The sequence below is a fragment of the Pyxicephalus adspersus genome, chromosome 7, assembly GCF_032062135.1.
Source record: "Pyxicephalus adspersus chromosome 7, UCB_Pads_2.0, whole genome shotgun sequence".
In the NCBI taxonomy this organism is placed as follows: Eukaryota; Metazoa; Chordata; class Amphibia; order Anura; family Pyxicephalidae; genus Pyxicephalus; species Pyxicephalus adspersus.
This window is the reverse complement of record NC_092864.1, coordinates 17,737,215-17,754,006: the sequence shown is the minus strand read 5'-3', so window position 1 is coordinate 17,754,006 and position 16,792 is coordinate 17,737,215. Positions and strand designations below refer to the sequence as shown.

The window sequence follows — 16,792 nt, the reverse complement described above, 5'->3', positions numbered from 1 at the left end:
ATATATATATATATATATATATATATATATATATACCCCTTTATACATATACATATCTATTTACATATTCATAAACAATCTTAAGGTGTGCAACATGCCGAAGACAAACATAAAGGTGGCAGCACTGGAATAAAGAAATGGTACAAGCAAAGGCCACCGGAAAATAAGTAAAATACTTGTTACAATTTTGTTACATTATTTTATACCTGATATTTATTGTTATATTACAAATTGTTGCCAAAATCTGTACCCTTGATACCTTTCCTTTTTAAATATGCTTTTTATGGTATGCCAAAAATTCCCTCTGTTTATTCTTTTTGTAGTTTTTTTAATCATTTATTTAACGATAATATTATGTAATAGTATACTATTTATTACATGTATTCTGTTTTTGATGGAGACCCCTGCAACCCTTGTACCTATGCCACTCGAAATTGTAGTTTAGGTCAGGGGTAAGGGGTGAAAAGCACCATTAACTTTTAATGTTAAAATTGAATGATTTAGTATAAACATTTTGTATTCTTTGTAGAGGAAATGAAATTCATCCAATATATTTGGTGTTGCCAAGTCAGTCTATCTGCTACTATGCAAAAGGTAAGCATCAGTTAATACTTAACTAATTCATGAGCTAAATAATCTAATTTTTTTGTGAGGTCATTCAAATGCAGAGATTAAAAAATAATTGTACAAGTGAATGTGTTTTTGTGTCTCTGCTAGCTACATTCAGTCTCTTAATCTGTCCTGGTCACAGTTTCCACCAGCCAAAAATGGTATCAACATTTCACAGTTGACACCTAAAAGAGAGGGGAACGTAGTCCTTCCAATGGGGACACTTATTTCAGAAGCATTTATCTAAAAGGTGAATTTCCCTCACTTCAGACAGATCTCCTCTTGCTTCTTGGGGAATAGTATATGTCCTCATTTTAGACAGGTCTCCTCTCGCTATGATCCAGCAAACCTGAAATATGGTCCAGGACTGAACTGAATGATTTTGCTGGTTGGTTACCTATGGTCCATTAAAGATCAATATTTTAGAACAATGTTTCTCAATGAGGGTTCTATGTAACGTTAGGGTTCCTCCAAATTCAGCTAGGGGTTCATTAAGCAATGAACTTGTTTGTTCCTCTCAGGTCAGTTACCAATGATCTATTTGGCAAGCTATAAGGGTGGCAATCATTCTTCCTATTGACCACTAGGTTATCGTGCTATGAATTTTGTATATCATAAATATTGGCAGGGGTTTCCTAAGACCAGAGAGTCATGTTAAAAAGATTGAAGATGGCTGTTCTAGAATGTCTTCTTTAAAGATTTTTAGGTAGGAGAGCTGAGAAGGTTCTTGTGAACCTGCTAGCACATCCAGCGTAGGGGACAACAGCAAGCTCTTCCTCCAGACTGATTACAAAGGGGTACAGGGCTACTTAAGAAGCTAAAAGAAGTTAGATGGGATGGGGTCTGTTATGGATTGCTTGAAAGTGGACTGAAAACTCTATACTGACGCTCTGATGACCTTTTATTCTCTTCACATGTGTGTTGCAATAACAATAAATCTCATCTCTCAATTAAAACACGCAAGCTTGTAAGTTTCTGCTGTAATCCCACCAAAGACCATGGAATAAAATGGCTGCTGTAAGGAGCTGAGGAATTTTGTTGATTCTTGTAGTTCATTATTTTTGTACTTGTGTTATGTTTTGTAGATGATTGAATTATGTTTAAACTAGTTGTACTCTTCTTGTCAGTAAACTGGCTTCCGCTTCCCCCCTTTTTGCCTTGAAACTCTTCCTTTCCTCCCTACGACCATATATCTGTTACTTTGACAAAAATATCTTGTTCTAGGAGAACCACAAGAAATCTGGTATGTCTGCTAATTGTCTGTAGTTATGTGATCATGCACTGATCATGACTTTGAACTGTTATATAAACTGTGTGCAAACAATAAAGTTTTGAGAGTGATCTAACCACACATTAAATTGCGTGTGTTACACCCTTTCAGCTCGGTAAACAGAAGCTATTATAAAGAGGGAAATATTGATCCAGGATCAAACAGAAATCGCCTTAACAGCTGCCAATGACTGGATGAGCACTACAAAGTCATCTGCTCACAATCACAACAAACTTGGTGGCTCTTGTGTCACTGCTCCTTATGATCAATAAAAAACTAAATAGGATTGGGGAAAGGTTTTGCAATGCGGCTAAGCTGATGCAGTGGTTAATCAAAATGTAATGTGTTGTAAACTGACCCTGATAATATGAAGTCCTGCATACAGAAGGACAGCAGGTGATGAGATGGTGCATGCAGTAACTGGGGAATGGTAATGTTTTAACACATGGGTCACCAAAATGGTACGTATATAGCCCTGTTTTTTTTTTACGTTTTGTATTTCATTTTTCAAGGTTATAAAATAGACAATTACAATGTAAAGGTACAAAATTGGGATAACCTCTTAATAATTTCATAAAAAACATTTGAAACCATACAGTGGGGTGGGACAGGTATAGAAAGGAAAGCGAGGAGCCAAGGAAGTAAAGAGAAAGGGTATTATTCTCATATCTTTAAACCTATATAACAGTGATCCCAGAGGATACTCTTGGGGGTTTAAAAAATCAATAAGTACTAAAGGCTCTTTATGGGTAGACTTGTGTTCATATCTCCGAGAGTAACTAGTTTCTATATTCTTAGGATTCCTGAAATTGTATCCGGTAGTACCAGTTATTGCAAAACTTCTGTGCTGTGTAGGGATAAGGTGATGTCTTCCATTGCCATCATTTTATTAATTTTATGGAACCACAGTCTGGTGGATGGTGGGTTTGGCTGTCTCCAGAACAGAGGCACACAGGCTTGGGCTGCATTAACCATATGTTCAAGAATTGGCTTATTATGGGCTTTTTAAAGTCTATCACTGTGATGGAGGAGGAATATGGAGGTCTGGAAATTTTTGCATGATTTCCATCACCCTGTTCCAGAAAAGTCAGAGTTATGGGCAGGACCAGGAGATATGTAGGCGTGTGACCCTTTCCATCACACCTCCAACATAAGTATTGAAAATATGTATTGTTTCTTCAGGAAATCCAGTGAGCTCATATCTTCCTGTGCACACAATTGATTTCTCAGTGTTATCAGTCTATAATAAACCACAGAATTTGGCTGGATTTGTACGTCTTTTCTCCTCTAGGCAAAGTAGTTTGTGCAGCCCTATTCCTGGTCAATAAGGTATAGGGGTAATGTAAAAAGCACTTTACTAACCTGATTTCTCACTCAACCAAATGCCTTCTTGACCTCAGCAGTCATTTTGTGTGCCAGCAGTTTTATTTTTACTTTGTTCTATAACATACAACATATGAAATAACAACATGAAATGTACTATATATATTATAATATTATTAATTAGTAGTAGAGACCATTTGTGGTCAGTGTAGGGAAAAACTGACCTCTTGCTTTGGTGGTCAATAAAGGTGGGGAAATTCTCTGTTATATTGGCTATGAGTAGAAGTATTGTCAATGAAGATCATTGTAAAGAAGACATGTCCAATTACATATGTAGTAATTACAATCCATCCGGTTATGCTTGGGGAAAAAGCGCCACTTTGAATTGGTGACCAGTTACCTCTTACACTGACGGTCACTAAACTGAGCTCCATGAGAATGAGCACCAGTGGATGTTCTCTGGGCCTTACAATACCCCTAGTGCAAGATAGGGGTCGATGATATGATTATGTTCTATAAGAAGATCGTTTTTAAAGACCTTGACTTTTTCATTCACATATAGCAGCCCATCATCCCAGCATACAGCATATACCATAAACTCAAAAGATTGGCTTAGCAGGGTTGGAAGGAGATTAGTTTAGATATTTTAAAGGGGCCAGCTGGAACAAGTATTGTTGCTTTATCCACCTAAACCTTGGACCATGGTTGCTAACCAGCAGCATACTTCTAATATTCATTATCTTTTATCCTTAAATCAGACCTGATTGCCTAAAGGTAACTAATCTTTAATAACATAGTAACAAAGGAATGGTCACATAAATCATTTCTTCTTTTTATAAAGTCTGTATTCCAGCAGACAATAAACAAACCATTCTGATAGCGGTTTTTGGATATCATACCGGATCCTTGGCTAGGTTTCTCTGTTACTGGTTAATAAACAAAGGCTGTTGTTTTCCTTGGCAATGTTTACCTTGGAATATCTATTCAATATCAATACCAGATAAATGTTGCTGTATTGGATGACATTGGTGAACCCAAAGATTCTCTTACTGTGCCATGGTTCTTATTGACAGAAGGTTACACAACGGTTTAGGCAGATCAGAACAGAACATTGCAGAATGCAAACATGCTTCAGTATAATGTGATGTGATTCTGTGGTAGGGCCACATATTATGCAAATTTACATTTGCAAATAGAAGAAGTGAGCTCAGAAACTTTAAACAAACTGTGATGAGTTTGTTGAACTCCATTTGAGTGATGCAGGGAAATGGAGAGGTAAGCATAGAGGTGGACATATAGATGATTGTAAAGGGGTACTCTACAAAGGAAGAAATTGGTTCTCATCCATCACATTTTACCACCTGGCTAAAACATCTGGATCACAATACTTGTGAGCAAGAGTAAAGGCTGCTTACACACTTTCAATTATTGTCAAAATAAGTGACAGTTGAATGTACATACAGTACTGTTCTGTTCTATGGGGAGGGGAAGGGGGTAAACGAGCGAGCAGCATCTCGCTGTGCTCTTCTCCCTTGACTTGTATTATGGACTGTTCACCACTGGTCATTCATGGATCCGTTAGGCCAGATCCATGAACTATGTCGGCCAACTGCTGTACACATATCAGATTCTCGCCTGAGACAAACCTGATCATTTATATCGGGCAAGACTAATCTGGTGTGTGTACATGAAGGCAGACAAATCTCTAAATCTCTGCAGTGTTGGAGAGTCAGCTTTTTCTGGACAAGCAATGTTTCACCTTTTTCATTATCCCGTAGAACAGCAGTCGCCAACTGTTGGTCCGCGGGAGAACGCACTAGCCACAGCCGCGGAACACATCCCGTACAAGTCCCAGGCTCAGGGAAGTGGGCGGGCTGTGAACTTGGACAGGCTCAGATCTGCGATGGGAGAGTGGGCCGGGGTATGCAATGATGACGTCATGATTGGGGAGGTTTCTCCCCCTTTGATTGACACCCGGCTCCCCACCCGTGCTCGGTCATGAGCCGGTGATTTTAGTCGTCCTCGGAACCAAAAAGGTTGGTGACCTCTGCCCTAGAATAAAAGAGCAATTACCCATGCAGTGTAGACCCCCATGCCCACCTTTTGGTGAATTGTTCAGTATGGCTGGAGATACATTTTTAAATGCGTGGCACTACTTCCCCCACTAGATTGATATACAGATTATATATTGTAAAACATTCCTATAATTCATCTCTGGATGAACACAAAAGTGAGTTTTTTTAAAGCAAAAAATGAAACCTGCTAAAATATAACTCTGGAGCAGTGTTTCTCAATGAGGGTTCTTCCAAAGGTTGCTAAGGGTTTCTTGAGAAATGAGCAATTTGTGCCTCTCAGGTCAGTTTAAGTGATGCCAATGATCTATTTGGCTATCTGTAAGGGTGACATTCTTCCCAATGGCCAGTAGTGTAAGAAGTATTCTAACCACTGATCACCACACTAATGTACTGTGAGCTGTTGATATATTATTTATACAAGGGGTTCCCTGAGGACTGTAACATTATTTCAAAGGGTTCCCCCATGGTTAAAAGTTCGAGAAACACTATCCTAGACTATGGCATAGTACTAACAGTGGACTGGATTATATTTTAAAATGCTTTAATTGTATTACAGTCATCACACTTTGCTAACTATGCCACATATTCCAGTCTAGACCATGACAAAGTGACAATCATAAATGTTTTAGATGCATTTATTCAACATATGTTAGTGTTATATCTAGTGGTCTACTACCTATACTGTAAGTAACAATCTGGCCACTGTTGCACTTTGGGTGCAGAGTTGTAGAGTTTAGAGAGTGAGATGTCTTATTTCTGCTGTGTGTAGGAAGCTTAGCTGCACCTTCATGCTTACCTGTGCCATCACCTAGTCCAATGTTTCTCAAGCAGTGTTCCGTGGAGCCCCATGGTTCCTTCAGAGGTTGCCAGGAGTTCCTTTAGCAATGACCAGTTTATGCCTCTTAGGTCAGTTTAAGTGACAGCAATGATCTTTATGGCTATCTGTAAGGGTGACATTCTTTCCATTGGCCAGCAATGTAAGAAGCATTCTTCCTAATGACCACCACGCTAATATATTGTGAGCTTTGGATATAGTAATTATAGTAGGAGTTTTTTAATTCTTCATATTGAACCCAATGTTTATGCTATGTTTGAGGTGAGAAATGAATGGCAGTCCACCCAAATATAAAATAAATACATAGGATTTTTTTCTAAGGTTAGATGTTAAGGAACTAGACCTCTAAGGATCTCTTAGAAAACAGGACCATTTTTCGTTTCCATATGAATGTGGAAATGTATAGAATATCCATTTTGGTATTTAGAGATAATGCAGCTAGAATTGTCATTACAAAATTCTAGAAACAGAACACAGAGAATAGTTTAATGTCCCAGATTGAGAGAGATTGGTGTTAGGAGGTGTAGAATTGTGTTCCTTTTTTATTTCTTACTGTAAGGAACTTACCTGTCTAGCGAGCCCGCGGCGTCCCTGGGGATCACATGCCTTGCTCGCAGCGTGTCTCTCTCTGCAGGCGGAGGGATCCGTTTTAGCCGAACTACTGTTTGGCCAGGCGGCATCCCCAGCATCCCTATGGATGTGATTACAGAAAGTCCTTCTCAGCACTCCTGTGGATGTGCAAAGTAGGGCATGTCCCAGGGGTGCTGTGAGAAGAGGTGCGCTCTACTACGCGTGCCTCTTGTACCCCCCGGGGGCGTGGCACTCGACTGCCTCGCCGTGGGGCAGAACATAGTTTGAATTCCCTGCGGCCAGATTCAGTTATCCTCCAATCAAATGGCGCCAGGTGGCGCAAGGCCATTGGGCACTCTGGCCATTGAAGGAGAACCTGTCCTGAACACCTTGCCCGCTATAAGCCTCTGTGAGTACAGTGTGCTTGGGTGCTTTCCCTGTGTCGGTTTATAATAACCTGTTTTGTCATTATCATAGTGACCTGGTCTGATACCTGATTCTGCTTGAACTCAGCCTGCCCTGACCTTGGATTGTTTATGACCACTCTTGTCTGCTGCCTGCCCTGACCGCAGATTGTTCCTGACCTGTCTCTGCTTTACCCCCTGTGGGGCGCTTGTTGGAGTGATCACCTGTGATTTACCCTGTCTTGTTTTATGACTACCAATAAAGCTTGACAAAGGATTGTTGGAGTTGGCTGTAGTTTGTGTGCCCAGGCGCATTATGCTTACCTATTGTTGTTAGGTTTATATAATGTATTGTATTACATGTTATGTATTTATGCAAATATGAGTTTAATAACTTTTGAGTAAAGAAAGAATAAAAAACACAGTTGTCAGACTACCATTATTCTCTGCAACCATTCCTGTGCCAAGTTCTATGGGAAAAAAAACATTAACAGATGTCCATAGTTGATGTGTAAAAAGGAAAATCATACTCTTTTTTAGTAGTTGCACTTTTTAAATCCTCATAGTCTTCACTTCTGGCTGGGTCTTCCTGATGTTCACAATATTTCAGGCATAGGTGTACACATTTTGTTACTATTTTTTAACTTCAGTTCCACTTTAATTCTGGTGTCCCAGCTTATTCCTGTGTCATAAAACCTAATTTTACTTCAAAACATAAAAATATAGGAGCTTGACAGAAAACAAAAATCAGGAGACAAAAGATTTTTATTACCAGCAACACCAGCATTTTATGCAAAACACAATATCTAAACATTGCTAATAATAGTCATTTATAAAGTGCCGTCATCTTCCATGGTGCTGTACAAAGGAACAAACATGGGTGCATAAAAATAAAGGAACAAGGAGTAATACAATGTACATCAAATCATACAACAATTACAACAAACGAAAGGGAGGGGATCCCAGCCATACACAAAATGCCAACTTAAATAGTTTTTTGGTGTGTTTAATTCTTACAGAATACTTGATTCCTTGCTATAAAAATGAACAACACTTACAAAATGCATACATATGTATTAAGAAAAATGTCACCCTTACTGCTATGTAATTTGAAAGGGTTAGTTACCTTAAAGTGCACACATACAAGTTTATTTTGAGACAAAACTGCAAAAATAAAATTTGCTTTTTAAACTTTTTTATCTGAAAGCTCTAAAAGAAAGGAAGAATTTAAGCTTAAGAACTGTGCAAATTTTTAAGTTAATTAGGCCATAATGACCCGATTCCTGATAACAGATGTGAGAATCTATGTTTTCAGCAATGGAGGCTATGAATTTAATGTTCTCTTAAATAAAGCACCACAAGTGTCTGTTCTGTAAATAAATTTGGATCTTCAGATGATATGAATATGCAAGTTTATTACGTCTACACTATTGTACATGGCCAGCCTCCAATGCAAAATCAGGATATCTGTTTTATTTTAGGTGGAACACACAAAACGGTGGCACCTGTAGTCTTAGCAGGTGGTTCAGTAAATTGGTCAGTAGATAGCCGGCTTTCTTACAATGTTCACATTTGTGTTCAGTGTACACGTTTTCCTGTGTATATGGACATTTGGACTATAATGCCTAGAAGCACCATCAATAATAATGTAAACTTAAAGAATTATTTCATAGTTACTTTCAGTTCCATATATATGTCCTTTCTAATTGGATCTAATGCATAGTCGTCTGTCATCCATGTCTTCCCAAGCCAGGTTTTCTTGTCCAACATCCGTACCTGACCTGACAAATGTTATTTTATATATATATATATATATATATATATATATATATATAGTTTGGAATAGAATATCCAGCAAGCTCACAAAGAATAAATTGATAGGTGAGAACAAACATATTGCTTCCCTGTGTTTTAGGGGAACTGCTTCCCATACTTATTCTTTTGGTGTTACCAAATGCCAAATTGGTGCACTTAGATCAGAGTTTGTCTTAAATTATATAACCCTGAGAATAAATATCAATAGGATAAAGCAACAGATTTATAAAATAATATATCAGGTGAATGTTCCTTCTATTATATGGGTACAGATACAGGCTAATCTCAGCTATCATTTACTCCTTTTTAGTTTAGGAACATTTTAATTATAGGCAGCTTATTGTTAACAGTTAGGAGCAATATTGCATAAAGGACAGTACAGGTTGACAATCAAAAATCTGGCCATTGATAATCCGGGTCCTTCAGTTTCCCGGCATGAATTTCTGATCACATTTTCAATACAGGGACTGCAGTACACTGTTTGGCCCCTAATGTTTTGCTGGCGCTGTTTTGCAGAAACAGCTGTTAGGTCTTGCTTGCTGCACTAATAGACGCTGAAACATCCCTGCTACCTACTCCATGGAACTGTGCCAGATGTCCGTGGGTGCTGCAAGAGGAAGACTGACCTGTGTGTGGAGGTAAGTATAACTTAATAGTATAACCAGAATTTTCGAAATCTTAGGTCCATAGGTTGCTGGATTTTTGATTGTCAACCTGTAGGGCATTCACAAATATTGCTTATCAGCAGCAAGTAAAAACATATGCAGGGGTATTATAAGGACAAACATTCCTAGGGAGTAAACTGCACGATCCAGGACTTTTTTAGAAATTCTCTGCTAATACTACACATGTAAACAGAAGCCCTAACAAGTTCTAACAACATTTCAGCTCTTGTTCTTGTTTTTTACTGGGTTGAAGGCTGCTACATCAACATGGTGATATTCTTTATTCTCTATATATACATACACTGAATGCCAATCCTATTAAATCCTTGCAATGATCAATACTTTTATTTGTGGGTGTTCATTTGATCTGTAAACATTCAACCCAACTATTTTTACATCCCATGCTTGAAAATATATACAACTGCTATAAAAGATTTACAGAAATGTATATAACTGCAAAGGTTTTTTTTTTATTTCTCAGAAGCTTGATCCATACAGATAAAGCCATTTACTTTTTACAGCTTAACTTTCTGATATTTGGATTTTTTTTTAGCTCACTTTAAATATAAAACCTTTTAACAATTATTGTGTTAGGAAACGCTTATCGGGCTGGTGATGGCACACTGCAGTATCCCACACAGCCTATTTTGCCCAGCAATGTCTTGCAGCAGCAAAGAGTATAGAGAAATAGCAGCAGCCCCTGCTTCCCTTTAGCTGTGCAGCCTGACATATTTTATTGGCATCCCCGGCACACACTATGCATAGCTGATAGGGATTCTAGAGGCTAATCAGCTCCTAACTCAGTCCTGCACTGCCGTTGGTTGCTGGGACTCTATAGCCTCTCTGCTCTTAGTCACCAGTGCCTGTTGTAGTGTTAAACTAGGCTGACTTGCTGCTGGTGTGTATTCATGTGTTTTACTGTTTTCTGACCTTACCTGTTCCTGACCTCTCGTTGGTGCACAGCCTGGACCGACCTTTTCGATGTGAACGCAACTTGTGGTTTGCTCTTGTGTACTTCGTTTGGTGGACGGATATTCTGTGATTGGCTTCTGCTCTGTATTCTAAATTTGTCTCTGTTGGAATCTTGGCATTGCTTTATCTGTGGGCTCCTGGCTTGCTGCCAGCCCATCCCCTGACGCCATGCCTTGCACAGTAAGTCCTGGGGGGAACTGAAGGCTGGGAGAAGCAACAAATCTCCCGAGGCTTCCTAAAGGTGAAGACCGCGGTGCTAGGTCGGGGGACTGGTGTCTGGTGGGGATTGGTGCTGACCAGGGCCTTACATATTGTCTTATAAATGTGCAGCCTGTATGACTTCTACAGAATCTTATAGTGCAAGCTAAAGTATGAAAAACATTTTGATCAAAGATATTGTATACTAGATATGATGCAAATAGGAATGTTGGAGGTGAATGGGAATCCTATAACTGTTTTCCTGACAAAGTCAGTATAGAACTAGTATAGTATGAAACTACTGCTCTTTGATTATTGGCTTCATAGGCACCAATTAGAAAGAATTACTGGATAAAATCCAAAGTTTTATTCCTAGAGCCTTTCTATCCATGCGTTTCACAAAAAGGTTTCCAGGCTATACCTTGACTGTTGCAGAACTATATAACAATACTGGCATAGTACTGGCAAAAATCTGGCTATATTATAAAATAGATGGTTCCCAAAATTTGACACTCAAGCAAATACAATTAGATTTTTTTTTTTTTAGAAAATCACATGCTGAAGCCTCACATTAAGCATAGAAACAGCTTGTGAAAAGCAAGATGCTTGCAGTGTAGGAGAAGGCCCACATGCTACTGGACAGCACCAGAACGCTGAGCTTAAAAATAAATTTGCAAAAATAGTTTACAACCGTCTATATTGTAGGTGTAGCAATAACATTGTATCTCTTAGGTCTCATAATGAAGTAGGGATCTGCAGTAAGGTCCAAGTCTTCCCTTTTAACTCCTGGTGGAGGGGTGAATTCAAACTTCTGTAGCATTCCTGTGAAGAACATGAAAAGCTCCATCCTTGCCAGAGTCTCACCAGCGCACACTCTGCGTCCTGTGTGTAAAAACAAAATGGTTATCAGAGCAAAGTTGGGCTTAAAGTGAACACTTTTCTTGCATATCCTGAAGGGTTAAATAAGTATTGTTACAGGACTGTATAACTAGAGTTAATGTGAGACAAATACTTGTATAAGCTATATAAGGAGTTGTTTTTCTTCTTTTACTATTTACTCAGTTTTATTGTAACCTTGTAACCAGATGGCGAAATTTCAAAATGTTTTGAAATGCAAGGTTTGCCTTATCAAATAACTCTGTGTGTGGCCAGAGGTTGGTGGTTGCGTGTGTGGCGGAGGCGTCCTTGTTTACCTATGTGTATAAAAGACCGCCTTGTCGAATAAAGAATGGAATACTCTTGTAACCATACTCAGCATGTGTGTGTGTTATTGGGGTATCTCTCCAGACATCTGACTCTGTGGGTGACGGAGAAGTCAGGGTGCATTCGAGGAACTAGAAGTAGATGCAGATCCTTTCATATCCCAGTCCATGTGTTGTTGGTGCAGCATTTGCATCCATGGCTGTTGTATAGCTAGGGGTAGGGGCTTTGTTACACTGGACCAATTTAACTTTAACAAATTCTTTTTCTGTATACTGACCACAACTTCTTGTCATATTCCTATCCTAGTAGTATCAATAATTCCCTTATCGTTTAAAGACACTGCTTCATAGTTTCCTGCGGAACATTGGACTCTATGTGTCATTAGTATGGGGTCTGGAACTCTCACTAACAAACAGTCTATGTTTATTAGAGAGAAGGTTAGGACAGGGTAGGACAGAATCTGGGTAGTGGGAGTTGTAACCAAAAGCAATCTGAAATGCAGAGTGGTAAATTGGAAACAACTTTGATCCGGTGATGAAACTGAATACACTGGCCTGTTCATTGGAACCATGTTTGGCAGCATGACTATGCCAATGTCTGTGTCAGTGTTTCTCAGCCTTTTTACCATGGTGGAACTTTGAAATAACTTTTAGGTCTCACGGAACCTCTTTTATAATTAATGTATCAACAGTTCATCCCACAGTACATTAGTGTGGTGGAAGAATATCACTACCATTGCTGGCCATAGGAAAGAATGTCACCCTTACAGATAGCCATAAAGATCATTGGTGTCACTTAAACTGACCTAAGAGGCATAAACTGCTCATTGCTAAATAAACTCCTGGCAACCTCTGGAGGAACCATAGGGCTCAACGAAACACTGGTTGAGAAACACTGGACTAGGTGATGGCACAGGTAAGCATATAGGTGCAGCTAAGCTTCCTACACACAGCAGAAATAAGACATCTAAACTCTACAGCTTGCTTCAACATTGGCCAGATTGTTACTTATAGGTAGTAGAACACTAGATATAACCCATAAATATATTGAATAATGCATTTGAAACATTTACAGTTGTCACTTTGTCATGGTCCAGACTGGAATATGTAGCAAAGTTAGCAAAGTGTAATGACTGTAATACAGATAAAACATTTTAAAATATGATCCAGACAGAACAATGGCATGGTGACAATGGTGTACCTATATAAGGAGCACAGTACATTACTACTAGGTTCTAATGTAATCCTTGATAATCATAGTCATGTAGTCACTATTTTATTCACTTACCTTTGGAGAAAGCAAAGAATTCATCTCTCTTCAGAAATTTCCCATTAGCATCAAGGAAATGATTGGGGTTAAATCCTCTGGGGTCCTCCCATTTGGTTTCATCGTACAGAACTGATGTGAAAAGAGGAACCACTATGGTTCCCTATAAAATATAAGCAGATTAAAGATTACATTTCAAGTGACCTATAACTCCAGTTTTCTATTACCAACCATGATGCAGGACCAAAAACAAATTCCATAAGTAGTAACAGTTGCATATAAAGTGGATTAGTCGTGCCTGAGGTCTGATCTCCCACCATATCTATTACAAGTACAACATGGGTGAAAGTTCTGCCATGCAACAAAAAGAGAACATAGTATCAAATGCAATCCCATGTGTTGATAAGGAAGGAAATTGGGATAAGATTGATGCACAATCCAAGTGTAGAAAAGCATTATTGTCTGAAACACATCTCCTATCTATCTAATGTTCTTGATTTCTAGAATCCATTCCAAAAAATAAGGGGCCTTAGTGGAACCCCAAAAATGTGCAAAATTAGCTTTGGTGACTGTCAAGAAATGTCTGGAAGCTTTAAGGGAGCAAGGTCTAGCACAGAGAATCAAAAAAGTTATGTTAGTAAGGAAATGATAGCTGGCCAATTCAGAATCTCGTGGTTTTTTTTCATTGGGTCTCATTCCCAGCATTTGTGAAAAAAAGAACTTCTGTGTGTGCATCCTCTCCAGCAACCACAGCCATGAACTTATCTCTCTTGTCTAACATCTAAAACAATGTGGGCAATGCTTTTGCACCTTACTGCTTAAAGGATAAAAACTGAACCATTTGATCCATTGTAATTTTTTTTTGCAAGCAGTATTAAGCAACAAATATGTTTGCAGATAACAAATTTGTCTAAATATGCCTAAACATTCTTCATGTCCTCTTAAAAAGAAATAACTTCTTACCTTAGGTATGGTGTAGCCTCTAAAGCTGACATCTGTGGGTGTAGAATGGGGCAGGTACTGAAGGATGTTACCAAAACGTTGAACTTCATGCATTACTGCCAGGCAGTATGGTAGCACCTTGTGGTCTTCCCACTTTGGAGGGCGCTCCAGCCCAATCACATTTTCAATTTCATCATGAACTTTTTCTTAGATACAAAAAACATTAGGATTTTAATTTGAAACCAATAAAAAGATTTTATATTTTAAAGGTTAGCTTTTACTAAAATGTAATTGTTATCTATAGCAGCGATCTCCAACCTGTGGTCTGCAAGAGAATTTTGGTGGTCCGTGGCTCTGGCCAGTGCACCCCCAGTGGTGTTAGGGGAAGGACCAAGCTTGGGAGGGGAAGGACCAAGCTTGGGGGGGTGCATTTGCCAGAGCCGTGGACCGTGTCTCCTGTATGCATCACAGGCTCAGGGGGGTGGGCAGGTTGTGTCTTTGGTCAGGCTCAGACCTGTGATGGTAGAGTGGTCGGGTTCTGGCATTATGATGTCACTCTGGGGGAAGTTTCTTCCTATTTCAGTGACACACGGCTCCCCGCATATGCGCGGTCTGGATTCCGTGAATTTAGGGGTTGGTGACATCCAAAAAGTTGGCGACCACTGATCTATAGGTAGCCAAGGAGTACTCGACTGGGTAATGTGTACCAGAGATTGTTGAATAAACAAAAGGTTTAAAAAATCTGTAACTGTTGGATTTGGACTGAACACATAATGAATAAGAATACATAATGCATTCAAATTCAGAGCAATGTTGCCACTGTCATCTAAGCTAGACCTGAATGCACTACATTGATAACAAAAAATTGCAGCATTGTCACTGCTGATTAATGCATGAGGTTTGGGCATCACATTGTAGCTGAATATGACATTTGATTAGATTGTCAAACAGGAACATTTTTGGACTTTGCTATACAATATGTTGTTGTAGTTTAGATGTACTATGCTTGTAAGATACAGAAGATGGCAGCACCCGGGGTTCATACAGCACCGGGAAGGAGGAAGACCGAAACATAGGGACCTACTGGACTAGGATGACGGAGGGATCAACAACTTTCCACCTAAAGGTACCAGTTATTTTTTTTTGTTTGTTTATGGAAAGTTCCACTTTAGGACTACTTTAGGAATACTTTTCATAAAGTAGAATCATTTTTACCCAATAAATAGCTTGATAAAATCCTTACTTTGTATATCAGGATATTTCATCATAAGTAGGATGGCCCACTGTAATGTAGAGGAGGTTGTCTCTGTACCACCAAGCATCAGATCAAATGTGGAAGCCAACAAGTTTTTCTCTGTAAAGACCCTTTCAGTTGTCTCCGTTGCCTTTTCCTTTTGGGCAAATATGAACATCGATTTCATTTTTTTGGTAAACATTTTATATACTTCTATCAATGTATATCTTTTTATACTATTCCCCATGATCCCATGTAAGCAGATTCCATTTGCATTACCAGCCTCATATACCAATCTCCAAGGCTGGAGAGGATACACTTTCATCAGTGAATATGGGTGATCCAGCAAACCTGGAATGATTCTGGTCCTGTAATGAAATCATTTGCTAACAAAAAATAAATGACATTAGTAAATTCATTCCTCTCCAGCCTTGAAGAGCTTTCATAAATCAGGACCATTGTTTCTAGCAAGAAAAGTGCTTTTGGAATATAAACAATATTTTTTTTGAATGATTGAGAAGATGTATAGGTATAGTAAGATTTTATTTAAAATAGACCATAACCCCTATGCCATCACATAAAAAAGGAATTCTAGGAAAGCTTGTTTCAACAAAATAAGTGGGACAGACTGCAGAATCAGGCTAGAGTTAAAAGCAAAGGTTGGATCACCCAGGTTATCCCATGATAGTCTATATTCTCCAGTCTCAGCAAGCTTTAATAAATTAGGCCTGCTGTATACAATTTAAACATTGTTATAGTCTTTTTAGGAATATCAAAACTAATTCTGTATTTTTAAAGGATATCACTTACCCTTTCTTCTTTTTGTAGGAAGGCTTCACCGTAAGTCCTAAAGGAATCTTCAGTTTTAGCCTCTTGTGCTTCTTTAAACATCTCATGCAAGACTTCATTAAGATCATTAATTCTTTTGACTACCAGGCCAGGAGTTTTGAAGAAATATTTTACTATTGGGAACACATTGTAGTACTGTATAATAAATAATAATAAAAAAACATTTAATTTAAAAGGCACTCAGTGGTTACGATGTACTTTTAATGTATAGGCAGTGTGTTGGCAAGTGTCTAGGGCAGGATCATTTAGATCAGAGTCTCTCAACCAAGGTTCAGTAGAACCCTAGGGTTCCTCCAGAAGTTGCAAGGGGTTTCTTAAACCATGAGGAATTTGTGCCTCACAAAAAAATGCAGCAGGTATAACTTTAACAGCTGTGGAAAGAACATTGCCTATTTAATTACTTATTATTTTACCATACCTTGGCTTCAGGATGTCCAAAAAGTTTAACAACATCATCAATTACACCAATCATTTTCTTATAGTTTGGGTTATCATAATCAAAACGTCTCCCAAATAAAATACTGAAGGTTATATTGGGGGTAGCATTATAGAACACCTTTTC

At 38.6% G+C, this 16,792-nt stretch overlaps 1 protein-coding gene across 1 annotated transcript; it reads right to left on the bottom strand.

The window, feature by feature from the left end:
• Positions 1-7,833: 7,833 nt before the first annotated feature.
• Positions 7,834-16,786, bottom strand: LOC140335232 (cytochrome P450 2W1-like). Its single transcript, XM_072417708.1, has 6 exons — positions 16,649-16,786; positions 16,192-16,365; positions 15,391-15,538; positions 14,169-14,353; positions 13,227-13,368; positions 7,834-11,618 (listed from the first exon to the last, which is right to left on the bottom strand). Exons 1-6 carry the CDS (start codon positions 16,700-16,702, stop codon positions 11,431-11,433), a joined length of 891 nt encoding a protein of 296 aa, XP_072273809.1. The 5' UTR covers positions 16,703-16,786; the 3' UTR covers positions 7,834-11,430.
• Positions 16,787-16,792: the final 6 nt, after the last annotated feature.